This window comes from Epinephelus moara, chromosome 16 (assembly GCF_006386435.1).
Source record: "Epinephelus moara isolate mb chromosome 16, YSFRI_EMoa_1.0, whole genome shotgun sequence".
Taxonomy (NCBI): domain Eukaryota; kingdom Metazoa; phylum Chordata; class Actinopteri; order Perciformes; family Serranidae; genus Epinephelus; species Epinephelus moara.
Window position 1 is genome coordinate 12,100,162 of NC_065521.1, and position 24,440 is coordinate 12,124,601.

General features: G+C 40.8%; 2 protein-coding genes and 1 non-coding gene across 5 annotated transcripts in view; 2 read left to right on the plus strand and 1 right to left on the minus strand.

The window, feature by feature from the left end:
• Window positions 1-11,620, plus strand: part of ptpn11b (protein tyrosine phosphatase non-receptor type 11b) — a 49,240-nt gene extending 37,620 nt beyond the window's left edge. For all 3 annotated transcript variants that reach the window (XM_050064775.1, XM_050064776.1, XM_050064777.1), the window contains exons 10-16: window positions 866-997; window positions 3,001-3,155; window positions 5,995-6,062; window positions 6,160-6,311; window positions 6,643-6,743; window positions 6,866-6,995; window positions 10,259-11,620. In XM_050064775.1, the coding sequence (XP_049920732.1) occupies window positions 866-997; window positions 3,001-3,155; window positions 5,995-6,062; window positions 6,160-6,311; window positions 6,643-6,743; window positions 6,866-6,953 (696 nt within the window). In that variant the 3' untranslated portion in view covers window positions 6,954-6,995; window positions 10,259-11,620. The remainder of the gene's footprint in view (window positions 1-865; window positions 998-3,000; window positions 3,156-5,994; window positions 6,063-6,159; window positions 6,312-6,642; window positions 6,744-6,865; window positions 6,996-10,258) is intronic.
• trnar-ucu (transfer RNA arginine (anticodon UCU)) lies at window positions 3,519-3,610 on the plus strand. Its single transcript is given in 2 exon segments — window positions 3,519-3,555; window positions 3,575-3,610. It is a non-coding gene; the product is annotated as a tRNA-Arg (tRNA).
• Window positions 11,621-14,965: 3,345 nt separating the features above from the next.
• Window positions 14,966-22,512, minus strand: LOC126403399 (RING finger protein 223). The gene is made up of 2 exons (XM_050066035.1): window positions 22,208-22,512; window positions 14,966-16,706 (listed from the first exon to the last, which is right to left on the minus strand). The coding sequence occupies exon 2, from the start codon at window positions 16,614-16,616 to the stop codon at window positions 15,894-15,896; it is 723 nt and encodes a 240-aa protein (XP_049921992.1). The 5' UTR covers window positions 16,617-16,706; window positions 22,208-22,512; the 3' UTR covers window positions 14,966-15,893.
• Between the last annotated feature and the right edge of the window lie 1,928 nt (window positions 22,513-24,440).

The following is a 24,440-nucleotide window of genomic DNA, read 5'->3' on the forward strand; positions in this document are numbered from 1 at the left end:
GCCTGTGAAATATTATGATTGCTTATGTTTACCTTAATGTTGTATTAAAAGGGTATTTTAATTAAGTAGATATGTTTCTACACATTATATTTCCAAAGCAAGTTGGTTCGTTTTCTCCCCCGAGCTCTTTTTCATTTGCTTTTTCTTGCATTTACTCTGAAATGGTCTCTCTGTTGTGATGGGTTGCACTCCTTTAAGCTGATTGCTGTTGATTGCTTGTAATGAAGAAGATCTAGGAACTGAGGGGTGTACTGTGATGGGAGACTTAAGGGGTTAGTAATAATGGCATGAGCAAAACACCCCACAACTCAAACATTAAATTTTAAAAGAATCCACTGCACTAGTCAAGTGTAATTAATCTTGAAGTTGCCTAAACAACCAGACTGGTCACAAAGTGTTTCACAGAGCAACAAAAGATAACAGCTCAAATAAAAACAAGAGGTGGACAGTTTTAGTGTCTCATGATGAGCTAACTGCTGTTTCAGGCACTTTCCAAGAAACCAGGGGACACGAAATGTTCATATTGTTTCAATTTAATGACACAGTATCAAGCCCTGGTGTTGACCTTTACAAACCCACATTGTTGTTACCGCTTGTCAACCATTTTGTTCCTGCATTCTCAGTTGAAAGACAGTACTCGATGGCATTAACTGATTCTCAGAAAGAGGGGTGGATATACGTAGTAGGGATGATGATGTGTGTGTATGGTGTGGGGGTGGGGAGGGAGACGGCTGACAAGGATAGTATGACAGTTAAGCTCATTGGAAAGCTGCTTGAGATGAGCTGGTTCTTTCGATTGTCTAATACCAAACACCCTCCCCCTCCCCTCTCCATGTTCCTCTCTCTCTGTTTTTCTCTGATTTAGAATAAATGTGTCCGTTACTGGCCTGACCTCCACGCCACTAAGGAGTTTGGGAAGGTGCTGGTAAGGAACGTGGATGAGCGGCCAGCACAAGACTATATCCTGAGGAAGCTGGAGGTGACCCGTCTGGACCGGGTAGGGAAAGCTGTGCACTCAATCAGAGTTGACCCACTGACCTGGGGTCAGATTATTTAACCCCTCACACAATCCTACAGCACAAGCTTGTGCTTACAGGAGGATCGACTGTGGGGATCTCAAGAATACAAGAAGGAGACTGAGAAAAAGTAGATAGCCAAAGTTCACATAGCCTCTTAAGATATTCGTTTTCTTGCACTAGAGCCTAAAATTGAAAAAAACTTTTATACATGAATACAATAAGGAGCAAATGAAGGATAAAAAAAAGCCTCTCTTTTGTTGTTGTTGCATAATGTCAATGTCCAATTAATGCTTAGTAGAAGCTGTTGCTGTGTTCTCAGTAGTCAATCTGTTTAAACTTCATTTAAAAGGGAAGGAATTTAAAATAGGATGTAAAGCCTGCTAAACCTGGCTGAGATTTACTTAGCAGTATTGTCTCCAAAGAGTGCCTCCAAGTGAGGCTCCTGACTTAATGAGTCTCCAGACTAATTGTTTGTGTTGAGGTGAATGACAGTTAACTGAAGAAAATCAACCAGCACTCGTTTGTTAATATATCACACTCTCTCAGTTAGTCAAGAGTTCTGTCTCCTGTAAAGGAGACTAAAGGGTTGTCTACTCCAAGAACGATAACTATAAAAATATATAAATCGGAATGTAATAATGACAATTGGGATCACTTTCAGAGTGATTTGATAGAAGAGAGAAACAAGGACATATCCATCTTGCTTAGCAGCTGACTAGGGCTGTGTAGCAGTACATGATACCTAAAGTAAAGTATTAACCGAAATAACCCAAGTAGTATTGAAACTTCTCCAGTCAAACGATCCCTGTATTTGATCCTTGTGTATCCACATCTAAAAAAAACTGTTAGTATGGTTTTGCTTGCAGCCTATTACCATAAGCGTTCTTCAGTTTAATGCGACGTGATTGGCCCACTGCCACAGCAGCCACAAATCATACAGTCTGTGTTGGGGTGAAGTCAAACGTGCTGTATTTGACAGAGTTAGCACTTCACAGCATGCCGAGATGTCACCACAACATTTCAAAGTATGACTGCAGTACACCCCTGTGGCGTCTGGTCGTATTTTATGCAACTGAATGCTTCCATCCGCATGACTAATATAAAATAAGGTAGAAAAAAGGTATCAAATGAAGTATCTATTGGTATCTATATCACTTTAAGGGTACTAGTATTGCCACTATAATTGTCATTTTTTTGAAACAGTACCCTACTGCAAACACAGCTGAAGTGCGCAGTATGTGCTTGGTGCCATTGTTAACCAAATGTTATTGTTTGTCAGTGTGGATACTCATCTTTAACGTTACAGTTATCGTTACCCCTCTTGGCGTGAATGGCCCTATATTCAGACAGTTCATCCATGTTTCTGCACATTTAGTTTTTTCACTGTGTCATACAAATGAGACAAGGAAAGGCTTAGGTTTTTATACTGGACACAGGAAGGGTTCCTGGTTGCTTAATCCTTCACTTATACTGATCCTAAGCATTAGTCCCTCAGCATGAGTCCACTGTATGAAATTAAGGACAGCAGCTACAATCCTCATTTTGCATAGAAGCATATTCCTGCATTTAGGGTCACGCAGAAGTACTGGTGTAATTGTAATGTTACCACCACACATACAACTAACAGAGAGTATCTCTCCATTAAAGTACAATGATCAGTGATCAAGTCCAAGCCAACACAAAGAGAGAATTTTGTACTGACTGTGACTTTGGGAAAACCCACTTGACTATGCTAAATCAGATTGTTGAAGCATCATATTAACTTTGGCTGAACTTTGGAAAGAGCATTGTGGTATTGTTCCCTGTCTCTCACAGTAAGCCTTTTAATGAATGCTACAGAGCCAGTATGGTGAGGAAGGATACATGGTACATCTTACCTTACCTTACAACATTATCAAATTTTAAAATAATACTGCAAGTGTTAGAAGAAATTTTTGACAACTTCAGCTCATCATCTTTTTCTGATGTGATGTCCTTACAGAAGGAGCCTCTGAGGTACATCTGGCACTACCAGTACCTGAGCTGGCCGGACCATGGGGTGCCCAATGAGCCTGGCGGTGTCCTCTGGTTCCTAGAGGAGGTCAACCGCACCCAGAGTACCATTCCAGACACTGGACCCATCGTCGTCCACTGCAGGTACTACTAGTTCTACAGTTTGAAGCGTAGAGTTTCCTCTTTTTTTTTTCTTTTCTTTTTTTTTTGCAAGACAATACAAAACACTGTCAAAACAACAAAAACAAAAGTGAATACAGGACAGTAAATTAAATATTGTCAGGGGACAAGGTTGTGTTGGCTGTTGTGTGTGTGTTTGTCTGTACTCCACAGGTTTGACAGGCGAAAAGATAGGGGAAGAGGAAAAATAAATAATTAGATAAAAATACATATTGAAAAAAAAAAAAAAAGTTAATAAAAAGGGGGAAGAAAGTGTGTCAAAATGAATCCCACCTTAGTAGGAGATAGAGATATATGTCATTTGCTAATATAGACACAATGTCATGTGGCTCTGTGGCGCAATGGATAGCGCATTGGACTTCTAGTTGAGTACAGGAGAAGTGATTCAAAGGTTGTGGGTTCGAGTCCCACCAGAGTCGATATTTACCACAGTTATTAAAATCACAGTGGCTGTTATATTTCTTATCTGAACTGCAAAACTGAGGAGAGTCTTACTGTAGACATCCAAAACTTGGGTTTAGACTGTTACAGTTCACTCTATTTAGAGGCATCAATGTACATATGACCGAAAATTTGAATAATTTAGTTACACTTATCAAGTTGGAACACACACATTGTACTGTCTTTGGTGAAAGTAAGGTGATAAACATCCAATCAGATTCAGAGACATGCTCACACAAACTGTTAGATGTTATACATTCATTTGTCTGGCTTGAACTCTCGAGGGGTTTTCCCATATGGCTGAACTGTGGGTCACTGCTTGCTCTTTTCCTTTTTCTTCCTCGTCTCCATGTTGACTCAATTTTCCATGGGATGGTAAAACTATTGTGGACTCTTTAAACTTTCCTCACTAAATATAAAGTTATGAAATTAGTATTTCATGAAATATGGTTTCAGTTGGCCACTTGGGTGCGCTGTAATTAAGGTAAAACTTTTCCCTACTCAAAGGCAATAAGTCTTCACCAAACTTGAACAATCACAACTGATCATACATGGTCTCTATATTCATTCCCCCTGTCCCTTATGAAAACATGATTATTAATAGTACAAACACAAATGCTCTTAACTTCACTTAAAACTGTAGATGGTAACTTTTATTACAAATAACTTTTTGTCATAATTGCTGAAGCCGTCACCATATTCACACAGCACTAAATGAGACAGATAATTTATGAAAAAAAATCATACTCCTCTGCCCACTCTATTGCCTCATAGTGCTTCTTATGGCCTTACTGCATGTGAACGACAACAACTAATCAGAATAGAGGGGTCTCTAATGCAGCTGTCAATCATGTCAATCACTGTTTGTGTGCGGTCAAACTGTCAAACTAGGCAGCGCTGATCAAATATGAATCAATACTCTGTCTTCAGAAACATATTTTAATGCACTGTTTAGCTGTAAAATGAGAAGGTTGTTTTCAACATGGTGGCAAGGTCACAAACTTTCTCATTCTACATCTGTACAGTACACTAAAATATGTTTCTTAAAACATTCAAGTCAAGAAATAGGCAATGCAGTAATGGAATCTTGATTCATGCTTGCTGCTGTGTTAGAGACTCCTGGCTCTGATTGGTTGTTCTTGCTTTTCAGTAGATTTTAGTGGATTAGAAGCAGTAGAAAGAGGAAGAGGAACAGGATCTGTTTTTACATTCTGTCTCGTATTTTTCAGAATATAGTGACAGTTTCAGCAAATTTGACAAAAAGTTATTTTTAGAAATGTCATCAACCAAAGCTTAAAGGCAGAACTGTAGCTTTAAACCTTCATGTTACCACTTACTTGTATTTACTTTTACAACCTGTTAGATAAAGCTCTGCTTTTGCCAATATACTGTTACTCCACACTCTTTATTTACATCGATCTGTTTTACTTTCAAAGGATGTACACACGTCCACTAACTAAACAGTAGAGACTATTTGCAATAGCACAATCTGTTAAGTTCTGTAGTCAGGATGTCTTCCTTGTCTTGAGAGAATAAACCAAAATTCAAATAAGGGGTTTGAAAATAATACTGATTCCTGTGGATTGTAACTACTTCAGATTTGTCCCTATGGTACACATTTAGTACAGTTTATCATATTTTTCATTTGATGATTGTTGTCAACAGGCATGCACTGATTCACCACTCTTTCACTTCTTACTTGCTGTTCATTTTGTGTTGACTGATCACATTTTGTGTTTATAATGAGATGTTTTTTTTACAGCAGACAGGTGACTGCCACTCTCAAACACTGTTGATAGCAAATGAATGTTGTAATACATTTGTCCATTTGGTGTGTTTCACGTATTTCACCCCCCCCCCACCCCCCACCCCCCACATGTACTATAAACATGATGACAGATTGACAGAACACATCTGACTCATGAACTTACNNNACCCACACACACACACACACACATGTACTATAAACATGATGACAGATTGACAGAACACATCTGACTCATGAACTTACCTGATTCGATGGCTGCTGATAAATTAATGTTGTTATTGTGGGGAAAATAACGCTGAGCTGAGCTGAGTTCTCTCTGAGATCTAAGAGCATTTTATATGTGACACAACAACAAATTCAAGTTTATTGCTGTCGGCAAGTGCGAACCTATAATTCATGACCTTAGACTTTCATGTGTTACTTTTATTGTCATGTACAGGCTGAGAAAACTCTTGATGCTTTTATATCGCTTCTCACAACTCTCTAGATAAAATCAAATATGCTCTTTTATGAGTAAGTGCATCAATTTTTCACTTTGACATTGATGCTTATTTCCTTCACATGGTTTGACTTTTTACTTTGTTTTCCCCGCAGTGCAGGCATCGGCAGGACGGGCACCATTATCGTCATCGACATCCTCATTGACATTATTAACCGCCAAGGTGGGTGACTCAGATATGAAACAGACTTTTTTTATCAAAATTTTTGTACTGCACCTGTGCTAATGTTTAGATGTGTGTGTACTTGTGCACGTTCCAGGTCTAGATTGTGACATCGACATCCCTAAGACCATCCAGAGAGTACGGCAGCAGAGGTCAGGCATGGTGCAGACAGAGGCCCAGTACAAGTTCATCTACATGGCTGTGCAGCAGTACATAGACACAGCTCAGAAGAGACTGGAGGAGGAGCAGGTACTCCATTACTGAAGAACATTATGAAAAGAAATCAAAATGCATCAAACATTTTTTGAAACTGTAACAAAGGCTTTAAAATATTTATGTAAGATGTGAAGTCACAAGGTCTGAAGGCCAGTACTGTGTTATGTTCTGACAGCTAGAGCCCTGAGGTAAACATCAGTATGGTAACTACCGCAGCAAGTTTCCAGAGAGCTATTGCACTGCTGAACGTGGACGCCATCTGGGACTATTTAAAGTTAAATTCAGCTCCTACAGACACAGGACGATTTGTGAAAGCTTTTTCCTGTCAACTGAATCTGCCTCTTGTCATGCTGTCACTTTGCAGAGGAATAAGATGAAGGAGAGGGAATATTCCAATATCAAATATCCCCAGATGACCAACTCAAGGTCCAAAGCCAGCATGGCATCCTCACGCTCTTCTTCTGTGTAAGCATAACATACAATGTCAACAAAGTGGCAATTATGTGATTAACGTGATCATAGAATATTAAGCAGAAGATGGTATTTGTATTATGAGTGAATTTTCTTTTTACCCTGTGTTATTTTAGGATGACAAATGATGATTCATCAAGTGTGTACGAGAACATAAACTTTAAAAGCCCTCAGACATCTTTTAGCAGTAACACCAGGAGGTAAAATCATCGCTGTTGACCTCCACATCTCTCTGTCTGCCTCTCTGTAAGTACTTCATGAGATTCATTCTACATAGTTTGCTTTTCACTGTTGCTGCTGTGGCATTCAGACTCTTTTGTATAAAATTGGCACTTTTTTCCTGCAAAGGTGAGCAAATCTGTCAAAGCATCATCATCATCCACTTGCTGGAGAAACAGCCTGTTCTCATTTGCAGGTTGTCAAATACCAATGCTGTGTCACACTCTTCAGTCTGTGATATCAACTAAAGTGGCACTCTTCAGTGTCTTTAAGAGATGCATTGGGCTTTCACTCCCATCCCTTTCAGACCCATCTGTGGCAATACTTGACGCTAAGAGCAACTGACATAGTTAAGAGTGAGAAAGTCCAAATAGGTTGGGAGAGAGGGGAGGAGAGTGGGTCAAACAAAACTGGACTTTCAGCCAGGAGACCGCAGCTCTTGTCCCGTGTGAGACCAAAAGTCACTGTTGTTTAACGTTACATAATTTACGTATAGTCGTCGTGCACCAACATCACTCAAGTGACATATTTATGTCACATTAGGTTATGTGACGTATCAAATCTACTTATTCTAAACCAAAACATGATGTTTTTCCTAAACCTAACTAAGTAGTTTTGTTGCTCAAACCAAACTGTGACAGTTTCATGACATTAAACACATGTTAATATGTGTTTCAACAGTGCATCACATAGAGACACCAAAGGGTGCCCTCCACATTGCTATAAGACGCTGAGAGGCATGACAAAGCGTCAGTATTTAATGACCTGTGAATGAGAATGGGTTTCAAAGCAACTTTTTACTGTCGCACTGTCATAAAATGTCTGCATTACGGTAGGTGTAGTTGGGAAATGTTGTTGATGTTATAGTTGGGATGTAGCTTTTGTTGGAAAAATTGAGCTATAATTTAACCCTAATTTAAAGCTTCCCTGTGGAGTTTTAGACCTATAGTATCACTATGGAGCTGTTTTGTGCACATTGGCGTGGCGATACACAGTCAAACCAACAGTGTCACAATATTCCACTGACTAACAGGTGGCAGTAGTGTGTGGGGTTGTAATAGTATGAGAGTTTCACTTTATGATAACTGTCAGTAAATATCGTGGTATCACAGTGTCACATCTTTACATAATGATTATTGTTATTATTCGTTACGTGACCCTTAAAGGAATGAAAACAGAAGTTTTCCTGGCTAAACAAATGTTTTATTACTATAATTGAAACCATTTTTATGAATGAAAGAATGTGTAAAAAGTCTTCCTTTAGAAAATAGCTCAAATAAAGGTGAGATTCTTGGTCCAGTTGAGGTTTTTTTTTAATACTGTAAATAAGTAAATGCACATAGTATGATAACTCCAGTAGCATGCCAAGATATGCTGCAATGCATTATCAGAGGTAAAGAAGAAGCCAGCTAGTAAACATGGATGTAAACAATGCTGAATTTAAATGACTGTTTAAGTAGGAAAGGAAGGAGGAAGGAAATGCACTGGACACATTTGTTAAACCTCCAAGATACACACAGTGTGTTTGATGAGTAACAGAACTGAAAACACAACTTTTGTTTGTGTGCGAGAAAACTCCACAGGGCAACTTCCTTTAAGGCTTGACCAAATTTTCCCCTCAGTTCAGAACCCACCGCGCTGTTCAAACTTTTACATTGATTCAAGACAGAGTTCACTTTCTTCAGTCAAATTCAATTTGTAAATGTAATGTTCCCTTTCTTTATGGCTCAAGTTATAGAGTGGCCAAAAGCAGCTGCACTCCCTTAAAAGAAAACCTGAGCTCCCCTTAAAGCAACAAAAGATCCAATTTACGTTCAAATTATAATCAGCCTTATTCTCACAGGCTCATTCTTTTCTCTCTCACAGTGATTAATAAAGCAGACAGGGAACCCAGCTGTGTTATAGTGAGTGAGTCATGGCTGTGGTTTGGAGTCATCAGCACAGGCCATATACTGGCAGTGTTTTAATCACCAGTGAATGTATATTAAACACACATTCAATTTTTTGCAGATTTCTATTTAGCACATTTTTATAAGCTTGCCTTTGTGTTTTAAAACACTCAAATTATAGCACTCACCAATATACAGATCAAATTTTTCAATTCTTCTGTAGGTCTGTCATAAATTTAATTAATTGATTTATTTTCTTGAACTCTCACTGCATAATTGTAACAGGGACTTCTTTGGGACTTTTTAGAATGTGAAAATTACCATATAATTCAAAGTTCTATATGTGTTTTTTTAGAGTTGTGTGATTGGAAGTCAGGTCAAGTTGTCATTTCATTTGGTTGTTTGATAATCAGCCTGTCACTCATTGGACTAACTCTCTCTGGGCCTCTGAAAAAGCACTTTGCTTTTTCTCCAAAAAGTTGTTTTTTTAGGTTTTATGTTTATATTTGCAGCCATAAAAAGATGTAAAAGATGTGAGAAATGTTACTGCTATTTTTTACAGCACATTTCCTCCACGTGGAGCATTTTTCTGGCTGTTTCTCATAGATCTCTGTTGTAGAGCATGACATATAAATCGCCTGCACCAGTATTAACTTATCGCAGATATAATGGTTTATGTCGGCAGATAAGCAACTAAATTACAACCCACAACTGATAAATATATGTGTACCAGACAAATGGAGTCAAATATCTGCCTTAAAAATCTAGCACCAGTCAAGTTTTACTGTACTCTGTCGTTGTGCTTCTGCTGGTGATAGCTGTGGCTGGAGGCATTATGTTTTTGGGTTGTCCTTCCATCCATTCATACGTTTGTCTCATTCTTGTGAATTTGATATCTCAAATAATGCCTTTAGGGAATATAATGTTCTGCAAAAACACTTTTCTGGACATTACTCAACGTCATATCTCAGGAACAGAAGGGGAGACGTTTGGTCAGATACTGAATTGGTGACACTAACTTGTATATAGGTTGTTCTGTGCTGATGGGGGAAAGATGTGTGTGAAGCATCCATGTTTTCACAGACATGGATGTAAGTTGATGCAACTTGACTGGTTGGTGGAGGCATACAACCGTGAGGCTGTAATTCTGATTTTAAACCTCACATACCAAGTTATTGTAAAGGCAGTAAAGGTTGAATTCCTGACTGAATGAAAGCACCTCCAAACATTGAGCTTAAATGATTTAAATTTCAAACCCATGTGGACACACTTTAGATAATCTGGCAGGTGTAGTGTTGCTGAGTAAGTGCTGCTTTTAGCTCCAGGTCCCAGTGTTCATGATTCAAAGCGACACCAGCCATTAACTCCACTTGTCTGCCTGTCTGTTTGTGTTTGCTTCAGTTTCAGCGGAGGTGTCGCTTCATCAGCGCCTGAATATCCCTTGGAGGAGGAGGGAGTGCGTTGCTCTGACTACACCCCACAGCAGTGGACCCTGCCTGGGCTGAAGGTGGCGAGCTGACCCCCCTTTCCTGCTGCCGTCCTGCTGGACCTCTCTGTCTGGAGTCAAACCTTACCCTCCATAGAGAGGATGACTCTACAGCATAGTGCTCTCGCTCAGGACCTTTGTCACTCCCCTCTCTCCCCTTCTACTGCTCCACCCCCTCCCTCTCTTAACCAACGCAAGTGCCTTGTCACAGAATGTGTCTGTAATCTAGCCTCCCCGAAACTGCTGTTACATCTCCACTGTTACTACTTTCCAAATCCTGGAAGTTGACGTAAGAAACCACCAGTTTGTCCTTGTGATGATGCATAGTAAACATGGAGTCCGGCCTGAACTGAACAGAACTGTACGGGACCCAAGAAGAGGTCAAAGCTAAGCTGTTTGTCCTGCTTGTTACCAGAAATCACTCTGTTCGCTAGCCCTCTTCCTCTGTCTTTGCTGGCTTCCATTTGAACTAGAAACTTTTGACAGCATTCTGTCCCTCCAGCTGTGGTTATTAATGGTTATTAACATGGCCGCTGAGTGATAGCAAGGACAGTTATGTAACCTGATACAGGTCCCCGAGGCACAGGGAAGATGACTGATTGTCAAAGTGTTAAAGAGTTTCCTGCAAATGCCAATCAGCTGCTCTGTACTTTTACAGACCTGCAGGTCATTTTTACTTACTTCTTGGGGTCACTGGGACATACAGTCCACATCAGTCCTGTCTGTCATTTGAACATGGCCTCCAGCTGGTCCCACTCTGAGCACAAACTCGTTCTTGTTTTCATTACTTTGTGGTGTTTTTGCTGATACTGTGGGTATCATGGTTGTGTAGCATATGAGATGTAGATTTTTTTGAATATATATATCTATATATTTATAAAGGAGCATTATGGTGGAAAAGATCATGTTGAAGCACAGTTGTCTAAGCAGCATCCCCAGCACTAAGTTTGATTTACAGATAGATTGTAATAGTAGTTTGAAGTCCACATTTGACGGGAAACAGGTGGAGAGGATTCCTGAATGGGTGTTCTGAGTTGAGCTTGGCTGGCCGCTGCCTCTCAGCTTCGTTCGACTGGCTGTCCTCGTTAATCAGCAGGTCTGATGCAGTTCAACATCTGTCGGAGGAGATCGTCACAAGGAGACGAGGGAAAGGGGGCGATTACAGTGGGCCAGATGGCCATCTGCCTGAGATTGAAGAATAGATTTGTCTCCAAAAAGTAATTTAGAAGATGGCCATAATCCAGGCTTGATGATAGTGGGGCGAGTAAGCCGACGTCATTGATGTGATAACGAAGACGGTGGTGGCGTGGAGCACTGAGCCCTCTGCACTGTCTGGCAGATTGTTTGCTATTTTTAGCCTCTAGTATCAGCACCAAAATATCCTGCTCACATAAAAGTGCTGGTACGTTGGTGAAATCTGACCGAGCTTGTTGAAATTTGTAATAACTTAATGATCCTGAAGTCCTTTAAAAACTGTCTTTTGTAGTAGACAGATGTCCTGATAATGTGTTTTAATGTGTGTGTGTGTGTGTGTGTGTGTTTTTTTAAAGCATCAAAATAAATGATGAATGATCTGCTCTCGTTGGTGGCGTCTGTGCTCAGACCATTCCTTTTTCTCCACCAGCAGAAGTGCTCGACTAACCAAGTCAAGGACACTCACAGGCTGGACTCGCCTTGTTTTCTTCAGTCGTAAATTGGCCAGTTTCTGCTGCTGCAGCTCGTGATTCTTAAGAAACGTGATTTAAGATACAGCTAATTGTAATCAGAATGTACTGGAGTAATAGCACTCAGTCATTGCACTGTAATAAACTGTAATTTAATACTGTTGACCTTGTGAAGGATATTAAAATATAGTGAAAGTGTGACCTGCAGCAGCCATATCATCCTGTGTGAAAACCGAGTTCTGTCTTTTTAAAGAGCACAGAGTCCTTTTATGAAGGTCTCAGTTGAAGCTTTGTCTGTCTAGTGATTTCAGTCAGGAGAGTTTTCCCGGTATGAAGTGTTGCCAATGTATTTTAATGGTTGATTCCTTGTGAGAATAAAAAGCTACGTTTTTCTGAAATGTGTGGCATTGATGCCGTGTGTCAGTGATGGCTGATGTCTGTCTAAAAATATGCTGCACCACTTGATGTACTTCAGTTGCATTTGAACAATGCAGACGTGTGGATTCTTCTGGTTCTTCCTTTTGTCCTTTTCCCATCTGAACTGTGATCTTTGTCTGACGAATGACAAAATGACTTTTGTGGTTTTGTTTCTGTGTTCCTGAACTATCTTGCGCTGTGGATGATTCAGATTTTTATTGTATTTCACTTTGCCTCTATGGGTCAATTTTCTTTTCTTTTTTTTTTATGAAATGGTGAAACATCAATACTTGAAAGTGTGAAACTGCTGAATCTTTGGCCTCAGGCTGTGTGTGGATGTCCGTTGGCTGTGGAAGTATTTTTGGTAGTGCACTAGACTTTTTGGTGTTTTGTTTTTTTTCTTGTTTCATTTCAAATTGTATTTCTAATTGATTGTTTTATCCAATATTGCATTTTGTATTGTGTCAGAATTATCATTATTATTATTATTATTATTATTATTATTATTGGTGTAATTTCACCATGCATAAGTAAATTCTGGCTCCGAGTTGAACCAGCATACATGGAGGTATGCAGTAGTAATACGGTATTTTCTTTCTGCTCGTCCTCTTACATTTACTTGAACATGATGTCTTTTGTTTTGATTCCTTTTTCCTCTGTTGGTTGCAGTATGCCTGAAGTGAGTATACTGAGTGCTCCCATGTTGTTCAGTGGAGGCTCTTCCCCTTTTTCCTCTTCTTGCACTGGCTCTGCCCAGACGCCTTTTTGCTGTATAGACTACAACTGCTGATGCAATGAGCTGCCAGAAATGGCAACAAAATGGTTTATTATCATATAGTTTAATAAAAATCTATGATGGCACTATGTTAGGTTACCTTTTGCTTGTTTCTGGTGTGTTTGCTTGTGAATCTGAAGCTGTTCTTCTGCCGGACATGAAGAATCCATTTTTGAAAAAGGTTTTTGGAAACTGTGCCCCAAAGTCAGTGGCAGTCCTAGACTCTGGGAGGCCCCGGGCAAAGAAGCCCATTGAAACCCCATAAAAATTCCTTAAGTCAAAAACTGCATTTTGTCAGTTTTGCTTGATCAAACGTCATAATCATTTATTAAGAAAATAATAAATAATGTACACACACATGTCAGTATTTTAACATCCAGCTGTGGTATGGTAGCCAGAAGGTGGAGGTTTATAGTAAATATGGCATTACGTGACCATCAGGGACCCTTTTCCACAATTTTTTGTGAGTGGGCCCCAAACGTGCCTGGTTTGCGTCTCCTGATGGTGCCCCCCTCTCCAAAGTGAATGAAAAATCAGTATATGAAGCAAGCTTCCTGTATCTTGCCTCCGGGTGAAGTCCCTGCAGTGGAGCAGAGAACACAGGACAGTGTGTTGTTACAAAGCTGTGTTTGTGTTGAACCCCGCTGTGGCTCTACATCTCACATCCACTCTGGTTGTCTCCTCAGCTGGAAAAGTGCTCCACTGCATGACCCGCGTGATGACCGAGAATATTGCTCAATGAGCAGGAGTTAACCAACATTAATATTAAAAAGCAAGGCAGGAAACTCATTCCAGAAAAACACCAATTTAAACGATAATGACAGATTATTTCATGGTTGAAGTGGCCGGCAGAAATCGTGGTTTATAACTCACGATAAAATGAAAGAGAGGGGAAAACACAAGAATGAGTTTGAAGTTAGTGCCGTTTTAACTGTTATTTTCCGCATTTTAACACATGAGACACATTAGGTGTTAAATAAAACAGTTTTATGTAGCTGCTATCCACAAGGAAATAGGCTGTTTACTCTGCTTTATTGGAGAGAAGGAAAAACTTAACACAGACAACTTCACATTGGGCATCCTTTGTGAAAATGTGTAGTTTAAATGCCCCAGAGCAAAATGAGGACAACTAACAAGAAGCTTTTATTCATTCTTTTACACACAATATTTATTATTGTCTGCTTTGTTTATACCTTTATTCATTTAGGAAACATTTTCACAACCCATTTGAAGCCATGACTGAGCCTTTTTGTTTTTTATCTGCATCTGTTGGTTAACTGTGTGTACGGGCAGTTAACACAGTGCTCCAGGAAGTAGCACTTTTATTATGGCCGCTCCTAAATGAATGTTTGAATTTAACGTAAATGTCTTATCACCCTGTGTCACAAGTGAGATACCTGGAAAACCCCACAGCCTAACTTTTCGTTTATCTGACACACCCAATCCAGGAATAATAAAAGCAACTTCCTGTCAAGGCGAAGGAAGGCTTTGCTTTTATAGTCACGTGTTTAAGGTGCAGATAGGGAGGAAATGACACACAGCAGTCAGTAAATGGCTCAACTGTTTTGCAACTTGACCCTGAAACTAGTGCTTCTTTTTTAATTGCAGTCAAGCACGTCAGCAGCTTTGTGTTATTTTAGGGGAATTTACTACACTTGCTGTTTAAATAGATTAAACCACTAACTGACGCAGAGAAAATGCAAGAACATGACAAGTCACAATCAAATGATATCAGTCTAAGTAATGAGGCTGTCGTGTACAAATGATTTGTTCTTTCCCAGAAACAGGATCTTTTTATTACAGTTCTGTAAACAAGGACGTATCAAAACACACAAATCAAATGTACATTATATAAAGTTTGAGTTCGTAGTTGGCACATTGGGTTTACATTCATTTTCTTCTGTTGCAGACCTTGTTTTCTTACTAGAACTCAACTGAAGTGTTTTTTAGCCAACCAGATGTTTGCAAAGCAAAGTTCACATCAGTATTTTATACGTCACTGTTTGGCTTGGATACAGCGGCGAGTTTCCTCCTTATTGCTTAATGATTTGCACAAATCAACCCACTCATGTCCTCTGTTATCTGATACTCTGCCAAATGTCCGAAAATGACAACAAATTCATTCAAACCAGTTAGACACAAAATTCTGATGTAATTTAAAACTACAGGTGTTGATTTAAGTGCAAAAATGTGTATTCTGTGTTTGTGTCACTGGACACAATTGAAGTGTTCATCACAGTTCATCTCCCTCCACTCTTTGGTGGCATTTGTGTCTTTGCAAGCTTGTATGAACAGTTGAAGCTGCTATGGGTTAAATTTTCATGTGATTCTTATTTTGAAATTCAACCTAATTCTAATAAGTCTGATGGCATATGACACAATAACACAAAATTCAAGTGAAAATTGGTGCTGTCGGTATTGCTTCCAGCTCCTTCATCTCCATCCCTTGGCGGGGTCCACCACAGTCTCTCTTTTGTTGAAACCACTGCCGGGGGCACTAAACTCAGACATCTTAAAAGCCTACACATAGAGGCTTTAACATCTGTGGTTCTGTTGCAAGTTAGACATCTGAGGTTTTCACAGTTGTGTGTGTCAATGTGCACTTAGCGAAAGTGCAGTTATGCACAAAGAATGTACAGTGTCAAATGTGTCATAAACAATATAGTTCCAGTGAAGTCCAGTCAGTCTATAAGTTTAATCTGTCAGACCAGTTTGCCTGGTGAACAGGTTGAGATGAGTGGTAGTTGTTGGGGGCGTAGTTGGGTTTGAGTGGATAGGTTCTCGCATACAGCGCATGTTCCCAGTGCTGAATACACACTGCAGTGGCCACAACACAACTACAATAAGCAGCACCATGAGCACGATGAAGAGCACCATCCTCTTCCAGTCTGATAGCCGGTCCAGCAGGCCAAAAGTCCGGGTCTGGCTCTGGGTCTGGATCGGAGCATCCACTGCCTTACTCGCTCCAATATCAATGCAGATGCAGAAGGCTGATGGACTGTCAGGGGCGCCCGAGCTGGCGTCCTGCCCTGAGCTCTTATAGCACAGCTTCTCCCCCTCCAGCCACACTGGCTCTTCGTGCTGCTGGTGGCTGGGCAGCTTGCAGAGGACCTCGCGGCTGGTTGTCAGAGCAGGGGGTCCCTCCTCAGGCAGCATGGTGGGGTGACGGCAGAAGGGACAGGAGAGGCGAGTGCTGCCGCTGTTATCGTCCTGGTCAGCCAGAGAGACAGCCATGAGGCGGGAGAGGCACTCCAGACAGAAGGTGTGGGTGCACTCCAGCAGCTTGGGTGTTTTGAAGACATTGTCGTAGTAGTTGTAGCAGATGGAGCACTCTGGCTGGCTAGTGACTGACACCTTCTTTTTCAGATCTCCAGCAGTGTCCTGGGGGGAGACCTGCATGTGCCAAATCTGTTCCATCGTCAGAAATGAATGCCCACTCTCTCCTCTGTTGAGTCTTCCTTGGCCTGTTCTTTTCTCCTCCTGGTCTGTCTTTAACTTCTGAACTGTCTGAAAAAAAAGAACAGATGGCAAGTACAGATTAGTTTTCCTATTACAGCTGATATCTTGCTGCTAGTATCATGAAAACTGTGCAAGCACGTGCAAAACATTTTTTCAGTCATGCACAACTGTAATCCCATCAAGCTAACAGGATTTTAGTCAATCAGTGCACATTTTACACAGCCCAGGTGAATGTTGGACTTTAAACTATTTTAAGCCTCACGTAGAGCACACATAATATTGCAAAGGTGACAGGATTTTGGTCTGTCAATGTGTAATTCAATCATGAGTGTGATGCAAAATGGGACAAATGGCTTGAATGTGACTGTGGGCTTGCTAAAGCAACAGCGACAAGCACAAACAAATCAGCGGCCTGCCAGGACAGGAACGGAAAGGACAACGTCCACCCCGTACGGTACGTAGTGTGGGCAGCACTGACTGAAACATACTGCATGTACAGAGTGAGTGCTACTGTTTGGATAGCATGGTTATTAAGGAAACAACAACAACAACAACAAAAAATCAGTGGTTTCATTTGAATCAGGCAGATGTGGGACCAGGTTATTGTTTTGCAAGTCACAAGCAAGTCCCAAATCTTTGCACTGAAGTCCCAGTTCAAGTCCCACATGAAGACTGACTCCTAAACTTTGAGTTTTGAGTCATAATGTGCTCTTCACCAAATGTAATGCCATTTTAGCAGTAATATAAGACATTTACAAAAGTCATGAATGCTTCATAAGTCACTGGTGTTAAAGTCCAAGTCGAGTTGCAAGTCTTTTTTGATTTTGTTGAGTCTATAGTCATCAAATTTGTGACTTGAATCACATGACTTGGTCTTGAGTCTCACTCGAGTCCACACCTCTGAAATCTGGACACAAGGAATCTGCACATCTGGACATCTGGACCCCAAACAAGAAAAACAAAGACGAGCCTTATCAGGACCCTTGATTCTACCATAAACTGATGTAGGTCTGCTCTCTCTGCAGATTCACGTGAAGGCCAAATGACACTTCTCCCAGTATTAACATAAGCGAAAAATAATTCCTGCATCTGCCCTGTGATTTGTCTGGTCCAAAATTAAAAGGGTTCTCACTGGCCCATGCTGCACCCCTCCCCCAAGATTCCTGAAAATCGTGAAAGCTAATCTTTTGGAAATTCACCTGACAGACAATCAAATCGATACAGAAACTGAACCGAAAACATAACCTCCTCGGCAGATGTAATTATAAAATTACATAACCTCTACTTACCTCCACTGACCTACAGCAGTTTAGTGTTGGAAGGTTTGACCAGTGAATGACTCTGCCGCGTCTCATCATTTGCTGAGTGTCATATCACAATGCTAAATGGGTCAGCCAAGCAGTAATTAGCAGTCATTGTAAACATGGTGACACTGGGTGTATTTTGCTCGCTCATGACCTGTACATAGAGTCAGTCAGAGTGTAAACTTTATTGTCCTCAGGGTACATTGCTTAATTGATGAGGAAAGACACTTTCCAACCTAGTAAATTTCCCAGGGCAGATAAACCCAGAGGGGTGCAGCTTTAACTTTCAAATATTTCATTAATATTTATATAGTGATATCCTAGACTGGTGAAAACTCAGAATCTATGTTATCTAACCAATGATTAAGCAAGCATACTTTGGTAAATTTACACTTAAAGAGTTTAGCCCAAGTGCTATCTTTCCTGCTATTTTAAGCTACTGATAGAAACTGCTCCTGTTAGTTTTTTAACCCTTGAACAGCCCCGCTAGAGACACCTTATTTTTAAGGTTTCAGTTGTACACCAGGTACAGGGAGTCCTTGGGCATTTTTTGCATCTAGCAGCTGATGAAAGATTGTTTTGGACGCGTTACAGTATGTGGTCCTCCCTGGAATAGAATCAGGGATAAACACAGGCTGCTTTGTTAGTGTGACATTTTGAACATGTGTGTTCAAATCTGTATATCAGAAGCTAATAGAGCAGGTTTTGTGTCTCTGTAGGTCACCTGTATCTTAGTTGGAAAGTGTAAAGTCTGCAGATCTCAGGGCTTTAATGGGCCAAATTGTTGCTGTCCTCTGAGTTTGGCCTCCTCGTCCACTTCTTTTAGGATGATAAGAATATTACATGGTAATAAACTGTCTGCTAGTGCTTTGGCTGAGGTATTAAAGGCCCCTAGTGAAGAAGACTGTGTTTGTGTGATAGGGATGATGGATTGTCAGAGCACAGGTGTTCTCCTCTCTGTGCCCTCAGGGCTGGTCCTGCCCCAGCACTCCCCCCTACACAAAGTCTCTGCTTGTTCTCGGTCTAATCGCTCCATCTACCCTTGAAATTCCTGCTTCGCCAACTCTCTCTCTCTCTGCGTCTCTACTGAATTCGAACATGCTTTAGTGGGCTAAGGACAGATTTTTCTGTATAATTACACCTGTCTTATCAGTTTAAAGCCTCCCCTAATCACTGATCAAGACTATATTCCCCTATTGCTAACACTGAAATTCTGTTATCGAGTGTGGTCAGTTGGTGAAGACTCCTGTGTAAAAGTGTATCCAGATAAAACCACAGTGGACTATTTTTCTCAATCCTTCCTCACCAAGGATGAAGGTTTCATTTCACTATTGGGGGGGAACATGTGAAACCGGGGTTTGGGGCGTTCTAAATATTAAGGGGGATGTGTCCCCTTTGTGTGTCCCCCAAAATCTACACTTATGCACCTCATCAACCACTAATAAGAAAATACCTGCATCCAGTCAGAGAGCAGCCAACTGAAAAACTCAATGAAGTCCTTCAAGCATTCAAATATTTACACAGTGGCTTCTCATTTTCAAATGAGGCTGCTCAAGCATGCAAAGTGCAGCTTCAAGAAATGACTGAACAAATGACACAATAAATATCTTAAATACTAACCATGCTCTGACAATTTGTGTCAATTGTCTCCTCTTTGAACTGGAATTGAAATGAACTACTTTGCTTTTTTTCACTTTTGAGAACTGGATGTTTTTTGGTTCAAATAAAGTAATTTGTGGTTCAACAGACAGGCATCAACCACAGTCAGGCGCAGGTTGCTCTCTAAAGCTATGCCGTTATAATTTGCATAGCCAGTGTTTACACAAAGTGTCCATTCACACCCATAAAGGTTCATATTAGGTTAATCAATATATGTTTCTTCACATCAGTCACGGGTCATAGAGATCAAGCTCAAGGTCTTTAAAAGGAGACACCGTTTCCCAAAGCCCCAGGCCATGTTACCTGTAGAATGAGCACTAAGTAAATAGCAACCAACTGAGCACTGAACAACAACACAGTCTCCCATTGTCAAAAGCCAATGAGGTGAGAGCGTTTTAGTGGCAGCCCCAGGCTGCACTTTGTTGTACTCCTAATGATTCCTCTAATGGTCCTCATCAGAACACCAGGCTCCAATACTCACCTGATACAACAGAGTTCTAAATAAATACGCCAAAAAGGTTCAAATACATTCATTTTTACAGGGTAAAAACAAAAACAAGAAGATCAGATTCAAACCTGGTCTAACCTGCTTAACTGTGAGCTTGATGTGACCTCACCTGTGTGAAGTCTAAGGTTGTCCTCAGGTCATCTCCATCTCTAGTGGTTTGGTTACACATTTAACTTCCATCTTAGCTAAAGGTTCACAGCATTTGTCCACTGGCTGGTCAGGAGGAATGCACCGAAACCATTCCACACCTCTCTAAATTCCTACTGATCTTATTTACAAATGCAAAAATATGCTGTTCACATCATGATCTGACCCTCTGAAAGTCTTTCACACATTCCAGACACAAGTGAGACTGCACTGAGAACAAATTAGGAAATATCTCCCTGCATTGGTGGCGTCTCAGTTTTCTGAAATTTAAGCAATTGGTAGTCTAGATGAGCGTGGTAGTGTAGAGATATCTGTCTAGTAAAAAGATGTAGTTTTAGACTCATTAAATGGGACTAAAAGTTTTGAAATATTAATTAACTCATACATTCTTTTACAAAAGAAAAGTTGAATTTATGAGCAATTTACTTATTTCTTATGATTTCTTCTTCTGCGAGCACTAAATAACTACAACTGAAGGTGTCCATTGGTGCCAACCATGTCGGCAAAGCTTGATGTGAACCTTGTTGTGTTCCTTACAACCATTGTACTCCTTCAAATTAAAGCTGTACGTTTGTCTTTTTAAAGAAAAGGACAACCAGCCTATTTGAAGAACAATGAACTGACTAACATGTAACACATTAAAACAGGATTGTTGTGGAACTCAAAATGTTAAGTGTACTGGTGTTAGTCTATGCACATCAAATAACTGGTTATATTAACCAATTAAGTTTTAAACTAGCCTATATATTTTAAAAACATAATAGAATTCCTAAATTTCAGTTATGGCATTTGGACTTGGTGTGTCACCCCATGATTTTCAGTTTGGCCACCCCTATGACAAATATCTTGGAGTACCACTGGTTTAAGGTGGAGAAACTCTAATTGCCTATATACTGTCCATTTGCACAACAGAGATGTATAAACCACATTGAAGTGTTTCTGTCATTGTTTTTTAACTGTCCAGAGTCCAAGTGGAGGAAAGGTAATCCATAGGGCTTTAGGGACAATCTAAAGGTTCATGCACTCGACAGCAGAGTCAAATATTAACTGCTGAACCCACAAATACCAACTTCAAACACAGGAGAGGTCCCTTTATTGTCTTTGTACAGTATTGTGCTGTGTCCCTCATTATCAGTGGCATATCACTGTTTTTCTCACCTGTCCTACTGACCTATTAGTGTACAAATCGCACCTCGTCTGTCACGAGACCTAATTTAATCTGAAACGTTCCCTTCAGTCTTCATGTCAAATACCGTAGTTTTTCTTTTTGTTTGCCCCTTTGTGTCGGGCTCAGCTGTGTGTATTATCAGCTCAACTGTCATCCATAATGCTGCCCTACCTGTTCTCAGTCTGAAAAGTAAGTGAAACTTGATCAACCTGCCATTTGAACTGAGGGTGGGAGTGCCGGCAGTTAAACTGAACATAAGGCTGGCTGAAGCGGAGACAGACCGGAGCATGCACAGATAGCACATGTGTAAACACAACACACAATGCAGGAAACAGTATGCAGACACCTGAGGATCCTAACTGAATATACAGAAAAAAATGTGACCACTGGCTCGTGCAGCTGCTACTGGGGTTCTGTTATCCACCTTATGATGGATGTAATCCACCTGCACTATCACATTTATTTGTGAATGAATAAACTTAGAAAAATAAGTTAAGGAAATGCCTCATTGATTACAGATCAAGCCAACAGTCTGGAGTTTTATTGGTACTTGGTTTTAGGAAAATCTCTTCACTCACAGTGCTGCAGTTCTCAAAAAGAGTCAGGTCATTTATGGTCTTTACTTTCAAAGAAACTGCTTAAATGAAAACACTGTTTGGAATGAAACCGTTTTTAAAGTCTTGTATTACAGGCCACAAACCGATATAAAAAGCACAAAAGCACAAAAGCACAAGGCAGCATTTAGAGTAGAGGTTCAGTTTACCTGTGAACTGAAGAAGATGTCAGATGATCCTTGCTTTATCTCTCTGGGCCAGGCTCAGCTCACTCCCTTTACTCTCGAAAATGCATTTTCCTGGAGTCAAAGTCAACTGACTTCTGAGATGCCGGCAGGGAGTTTGGGGTTTTAATTGTGCCTCTGGACAGGCCAAGGTCCTCCTCTGTACTGGTCTGAACACTGTGCTGGAGTCACAGGTGTGTGTGTGTGTGTGTGTGTGTGTGTGTAGGTGGGTGTGTGCTCAGAGGCTGTGTAATAGCTTTTTGTCTGCTCTGGGTCCTCCTTCCTCTGCGTCCGTTGGCCGATATTACCTGCCCTGCTCTGTCAGCTCCCCTTTTAGCACTTTATGCAAATAGGTTGAGACAGTGCCTTGGCCTTGAGGTGGTGTCTGGGGGTGGTGGGGTGGTGGGGTGGTGGGGTGGGGGGGGGGGGNCGAAAAGCAAACTGAATGAAACAGCCGATGTGGCGTAACACCACTGTGCTGGACATTAAACACAAAAGACACACAAACTACACAGCCTTTGCATCAGCCAGCATGTTTAAGCTGCACAAAACATATAAAGGATTCATTTCCATTTAGTGAGTGATAAGGTAACAGGTGGTGATACAGGACTGTCTTCCCACCGGAGCGCTGCTCTCTCTGAATAGACTGTTGTTCCACCTCTTTAACAGCATACAGTTTTGTTGTATGACACAGTATGACACATCAGCACTGGCCAGGATGAAGTTTTTAATGATTGCATGTGTAGTTTGAAAACTTTTCCAGCTACGCTTCACCAGGGACAGTGTCTTGAAATGACAGGGCTGGACCTGGCAGATTTGGCCACCTAGAGCACCTTTGTACTGCGCCCAGGATTGCTTTTACTTTTTCATTTTGTCTTAGGACGCATTTTTGATCTGCTTTAAACGAACCCTGGTGTGCTTTCAGGGATAGTTCGGTTGATTTGCAGTGGTGTGAACGCTCATTCGAATTCTGGTGCTGACCACACGAGTGGTCCGCTTGAAAACTGGTCCACTTGAAAACTGGAGGTTTCGGTTCACTTGCAGGTGAACCCTGGTGCGGTTCGCTTACAGTGGGAAATGCAAAGAGACTATCCAGCAAACCAAAGAGAGGAAGTGACATAGAGCACAATGCATTTTGATGTTTTGTGGTGACCAAGCCGGCTGAAGGGGATGGATTTCCGTTTTCGGTCCTGGCCAATCGATGAACCGGGTTTTCTTCTCCCTTATGCTTTTATTCTTCATGGTCAGTGGTCATTTCGGGCATTACTGCCCCCAAACAAGCAGCAGTTGTAACTGTGTGAAGTTGTCCAGGCGATTTGGTTCGCTTTAAAAGGTGCAGTTTGAAAGTGAACCAAACCAAATAAAGGTGTGAAATTTTTTGGCATTCCCTGCCCAATGGAGTCCCCCCAACTATCCTGGCGTGAATGCGCCCTTACTCTAATGCTCTCCACATACACCCCACCCCATCAGACCCTTGTGTGGGTAATCACTTGAACACATTAGGCTGAACTGCATTGTCAGGACTAGAAGCCAACCGTTAGCATTAGACCTTCAGATCTTTTTCCTTCATATTCAATTATATATATCAAAAACATATATATGAGGGTGGGGATGAGATCGCCTTTAGCAGCAAAGAATATTTTCTTCAAATCTGCATTTTCAAAGACTTTTATAAACATTTATTCAATATTTAATTCAGGTAATAAACATAAAAATAACAAATGTACATCCACCAGGAAGAGGCTCCTGTTCATTAAGCTGACTTGAAGGATGTGTGTTAGGCTTTTTATTTGACTACTCATTTTATTTTATGGTAATGACTAATGGCTCTGGGCCATTAGCAATAGCATGTCGCTGCAATAACAGCTGCCTAACTGACTTGGTTATTTAGTAACCCAAACACAAATAGTGCCGTATCATATCAGCAAAGTAATTTATTGGGCATTGAGTTGTGAGTGCTTTGAGGAAGGAGAAGGTATACAATCAGAACCTGTTTTATTCCCCTTCCTGGAATCCATGAACCCGGCTTTGTAATAAACATGCCAAAGATTTAGTGGCTGGCTGGGGGAAAGTAATAAGCTACGGTAAGTTATCTTGCAGGATGGAGGGTTGGGTGAGGCTGCTGCTGCTGAGGTCGGAGAGGGATACACGTGAGCAGGAAAGATGTGTGTGCAGGCAGGCTGTAAAATGACACAATGTTGACTGTCTCTCTATTCTG